Source organism: Rhinoraja longicauda, chromosome 12 (assembly GCF_053455715.1).
Source record: "Rhinoraja longicauda isolate Sanriku21f chromosome 12, sRhiLon1.1, whole genome shotgun sequence".
NCBI classification, from domain to species: domain Eukaryota; kingdom Metazoa; phylum Chordata; class Chondrichthyes; order Rajiformes; family Arhynchobatidae; genus Rhinoraja; species Rhinoraja longicauda.
The window spans coordinates 26,157,977-26,163,762 of NC_135964.1; the positions used below are offsets into that span (position 1 = coordinate 26,157,977).

General features: G+C 38.5%; 1 protein-coding gene across 1 annotated transcript; it reads right to left on the reverse strand.

Moving 5' to 3' along the window:
• Window positions 1-277: 277 nt before the first annotated feature.
• nhlh2 (nescient helix loop helix 2) lies at window positions 278-3,256 on the reverse strand. Its single transcript, XM_078408700.1, has 2 exons — window positions 3,153-3,256; window positions 278-1,279 (listed from the first exon to the last, which is right to left on the reverse strand). Exon 2 carries the CDS (start codon window positions 1,235-1,237, stop codon window positions 878-880), a length of 360 nt encoding a protein of 119 aa, XP_078264826.1. The 5' UTR covers window positions 1,238-1,279; window positions 3,153-3,256; the 3' UTR covers window positions 278-877.
• Between the last annotated feature and the right edge of the window lie 2,530 nt (window positions 3,257-5,786).

Below are 5,786 nucleotides of genomic sequence, written 5' to 3' on the forward strand. Positions count from 1 at the left end.
TTTGATATGTCCTTTTTTTTTTGTTTTTTGTTTTTTACAAAATCCGCGCACTTCAGGGGTGCTAACAGAGACCGGGGCAGTTATTAGAAATTCATTTTTTTGGTTCAATTCAACGGGAGAAGATTGGCCCAGATTATTTCGTAAATGTTTTTTGAAGGGAGATACTAATCCAGGGAATAAACTCCTGGGGGGGGGGGGGGGGGGGGGTTGCTGGACAATCTGGGATTTCTCCTCCTTTTGTTTACCGTGTTCAAAACTGCGACACATTCTACCAAAAAATAAACATTTTGCACAACAGCAACTGCCAACGGACTTTAAAACCATTTAAATTATTTTCTTTTAAAGTATGAAGTGCGAGTGCTCGACTCTCTCTAGGAACGACTACCAACTCATTGCACCAAATATTTAAATACAAGGGAGGGCGGAAATCAGACGAACGTAAAAGCTCTATCTTAAGAAACAAGTGCGATATGGGGAGGCAATAAACATCACCGCTTTCCAAACAGCTAAACCAAGCACGGCAAGGACAAAAATAAACAGCTCTCCAACATAAAGTGTAAACACTCGACTTGTGAACAGATGGCACAAAAAATAACAATTGACACACGTTTATATAAAAAATAAATAAAAATAAAATAGAAATATACTAATTATCAATACGCACATTTATAAAAAATAAAATTAAATATAAATATACCGCACCCACTAACACACTTTAAGGTCACATTAGTTTAAAGTTCCATTTGTTTTGGAAACGGTGGCACTTGACATCTTCCTCAAACATATTTTTTAATTTGCAGTTTTCAATCCACCACGTTTGCTTTTCCCATTCTGTTCTCCACTGTTTCTCTCTCTCTCTTTCACACACTCACTCTGCCTAGACATCCAAGACATGATTCAGATAGGAAATGTAACAGATGGCCAGGCGGAGGATTTCGATTTTGGAGAGCTTTTTGTCGGGAGGCAGAGTTGGCAGCAGTTTGCGAAGTTCCGCGAAAGCCACGTTGAAGGCTTCCACCCTAATGCGTTCCCGGGTTGCATGGGCTGTACGGTACTTGGCAGTGGCTCTCCGCCGGCGGCGCTTCTCTTCGCGGCTCAGTGTCTGCTGCACCCCCCGCTTGCCCTCGGCGTCGTCCGGCTTGTCTCGCATGCAGCCTCCCCGAGCACCCGACAGCACCGAATCACTCTCGGAAGAGCTGGCGTTCAGGTCTAGGTCAGTTTGATCCGAGTTCAGCATGCTGGGGTAACACGGTCGGAACTGCAGTGCGAACACAAAAACCTGAAAATGCAGAGAGAGAGAGAGAGAGAGAGGGAAAGAAAGATTGATATTGATCACAGTAATTATCTCCAAAGAAAGGAAAATAATGTCCATCACGAACAACAACTAAATAAAACTGAAACGAATAATGCTCAAATTATGGGAACTCACACAAATAGAAATACATTCAATTATAAACCAGAGCAGGCTATTTAAGCAATAAGTGAAACTTTTAAATGAAAGGGAAAAGTTACCCTGATAGCGTGGAACTCGAATGTTTACTTCAATAACTGAAGCAAATGAACTAAAAACATACAATTAAATGCCCGCATTCCTAATAAGAAAATGTCAAAGTTAAATGATAAAGTTTGTCAATTTAGTATTTGAATTTCATTTAATGGTCACTGTGTGTTTGGTGAAACGAGATTTGCTTTTATTTTGCTTTTTATCTCACTGATATAATCAATTTGCTTTGTGTTTCTTTGTATTCACATGTAATATCTAACAGTCTTTCTTTCATTCTTTCTTCCCTTCTTTCTTGCTTACTTTCTTACTATTTGCCCTCCTTATCTCAATATCTATCCATATCTATCTATCTATCTATCTATCTATCTATCTATCTATCTATCTATCTATCTATCTATCTATCTATCTATCTATCCATCCATCTATCTATCTATCTATCTATCTATCTATCTATCTATCTATCTATCTATCTATCTATCTATCTATCTATCTATCTATCTTTATCTATCTATCTATGGCTAGTTTAATGTACCTATGGCTGTATCAATCTAATCTGAGTTTACAGCTGTTTATATTTCCAGGGTTATTGATTTCTGCCTGAATGGTTGTTACTCAAGGCCTGAAGAATGTTGTATTTGTAATGGATATTAAATGAGTTTATTAGAAAACCTTCTAGCAGATTAAGACAAAGGCTTTGTTCGCAGTATTCCTGAGATGTGACCAGCAGTAATCGATGTTTGCCCGTGTAGAATATTAATTTATTATTATTTCATTTGGAACCGAGCCGGGGTGAAAGGAGAGACAGATTCAGGCACCATCTGTCACCCGGAAAGGCAGACTGCGGGGACATCCTCACACCCAGACACACACACACACACACACACACACACACACACACACACACACATATACACACATACACAATGTGCACCAAGTCTAAAGTAATCTGGGCCAGAAAAGGGGGGGAGAGAAAAGATATAATCGACTAAAATGTTAACACTGCGAAACACAGACAGCACATAAACTGTGCCAGCATTCGATTGTTGATGGGCATGAATTAATACCAATATATTGTACATAATGCAAAGAGAGAATGAATATGTGGACTAAAATATACACACGGCCAGACACAAAAGAGATGGGCTTCAGTGGAATCAACCCCGAGAATATGAACAAAAACTAGTGGCAAAAGATCAAAATGCACAAAAACGAAAACAACAAGGAGAGATTACAAATAGATCAAAATACAGATATTATTCGAAATGGGGGAAAAATCTAACGCATTTCTGAAGACATTTAGCATTGACAGTCAGAACTAAGGCAAAACGACAGGAAAATAACAAAATGAACGAATGGAAATACAGGCTCCATGCTAGTATCAATACATAACTTAGAAATCACACGACAATGTTAATCGGATTACAATAACGCCAATTCCAGTAAAGTTAATCAATGTTTTAAGAAGTTCGCGTTTCTATTTCTCCACACGCTGTAATTATCTTTACTCCCCTTCTCCCCCCCACCAATTGCAAACATCCCAAATTATTTATGGAAAGAATATTTTAATGTTCCCGAAATAATTAATTTCTGTGCCGACCGACCCGAGCTCCGTAAAACATATTTTGTGTCACAGAGAAAACAGTCTTACCAACAAATGAGGAAGCGTGAAGATCCAATGGAACGGTGGACTTTTTAAAAAAATAAAGAAACTGGATTCCAATGACGAGTATTTTGTTTTCCAAGAGATCGTTATCTTTATCCACAAATCAACTCTGCAGAGCCTTGCATTTTCTGTCGCTTCAAATCTCTGATGGGAGGGAAAGGAATTTAATAAAATGCCCTTTGAAGCCTTGGTGGCAGGAGTTTGATAAAATGTCGTTCGGCTCTCTGATCGTAGCGATAAGAGTTTGATATAAAAAAATGTCCTCGGTCTCTGATCGTAGCGATAAGGACTCCCTCTCTCTCTCTCTCTCCCTCTCTCTCTCTTTCTCTCTCTCTGATGGTCCTGTCAGATCTTACTGGAGATGGAGATGAGAGAAGGGCTTGGTCAGGCTCGGGGGCCGGGCTGGTATCAAAATCCTCTTTTAATGGAGCCTCCTATTGGAGAGAATTCTCCCTAGGAGTCAACTAATGAGATCCGACATCTGTCACAGACTGGGCATATTCACAGAGCGAGCACATTCAACAGATTCATATAACAAATACAATATCACAGATGCCAATCCATTTTTGAAATACAATCTACTGTGCCATAATATAGTCAAATAAAACAAAACGCATATCACTAAAGAATCCAATCGGGACTAAAATGTAATCCACACTTCGAGATATGTCTGCATAATGCACCCATATCACATCAATAAAATCTTCTAATCCAATGAACATTTAAATATTCGAGACAGTGTTATTACAGATAAACAAATTCGTTTCCCATCTGCTGTGTTATTCTATCAAATGAAGTCAAACAATAATTATTTGATGTTATTCTGCAAACATAAACAAATTCACAATAATCTAGAGAAGATTTAAATATAATACTGGGGTTTTACTCTCCTGATATTACACATTTAAATGAGGCAGAGTGAAGAACATATGGTGTTATACAAACGCACATCTCATAAATCAATTTCACTCATTCTCGTGGCAATTTTAAATGTAATAATAGATCTTATTGTACCAGGCGCAACCAGGTCTAGGATGTATTGGAAGAATCAGTAAAGCCAACTGACATTTAAATATAATACCATGTGCTATCAAACTCGCATCCATTTCTAACAAATCATTGAGGATTTGTATCTCAGGTGAGGTATACTGATGTGCCCACGTTTTCCTAACGCAATAGCATTGTGCGTCCGAATAGACTTTTTTTACCGCGTCGCTGTGATAAGAATTAAATCAACGAAAGCTTGAATGTATTGTGAAACTTATATCATAACCTAAAGTCAGAGAACGCACTGACTACGTTTTACGCTCTACGTTCACTTAACGATCATTCTTCATCATTTAAAAAATGTTGGAATTGGATTTTACGCTCGAATAATTCTCACTGGGATCACAATCACAGTAGCATATGGGCCCTAATCAAGTATACAGTTCATTACCAACAAGATCAGGCCTAATGTAATTCCTCATTACTGCTACCGCTGACCATTTCTGCCTGTCCACCCACTCCAGCTCACCTTCAAACACGTTTGTTTACTTTAATAACGCCTTCGTTTTCTTATCGTATCTTATCTTTTAATTCCGGCCGCGGTACATAAATATTGTCACCCTCCCTCTGTTCATCTTAACGCCGCTAGCATTCGTTATTCCTTCATCCTTCCGTATCTACATTCACTGAGTCTGAAGTCTGAAGAACGGTTTCGACCCGAAATGTCACCTATCCATGTTCTCCAGAGATGCTGCCTGACCCGTTGAGTTACTCCAGCATTTTGTGTCTATCTACATTCACTCAATTTGTATTACATTTATTTATATACCCATGGTATGTATGCGATATCATATTGCAAATTTTATTTCTGACGAACTAAAGCGTGTATTCTGTGTTTCTATTAACTTTGAAATTTGTATGCATATAACCAAAACACCATTTATTGAATGAAACGACTCTTCCAAAATCTGGGCGTCATCCCAAACAGAATCATTCAAAGACGTTGTATTCGTCAATGCATTGTCGTTTTACTCGAGCCCAATCAGATATGTGAACTGTATCACATGATCATGTTATGTATCATTATCATCACCACAACAATAGAGGAGCTGGCAATTTTCTGAAGTTAGTTTGAAAGACTTGTCAATGAAAGTTACCAGAAAGTCCCTGACTAAAACGAATACCAATATAGGTCAAAAAGTAATGTGTAAAAAAGAACTGCAGATGCTGGTTTACACCGAAGATAGACACAAAGTGCTGGAATAACTTAGTGGGTCAGGCAGCATCTCTGGAGAAAATGGATGGATGACATTTCGGCTCAGGACCCTTGTTCAGACCTGAAGACCTGGATCTGAAGAAGAGTCCCGATCCGAAACATCACCCATCCTTTATCTCCAGAGATGCTGCCTGTCCTGCTGAGTTGCTCTAGTATTTTGTGTCTATCTTGCGTCAAGAAGTAAGCTAGTCTAACTGAAAGGTCCCTACCTGAAACACTGTCTGTCCATTTCCCTCCCAGATGCTGCCTGACCTGCTGTGTTCCTTTAGCTACTCTCTTATTTTCACAAAAGTTATAGAAAAAAAGAAAAAATACAAACTTAAGAAAGCAGCAGCCAATAAAAAAAAATGTTTATA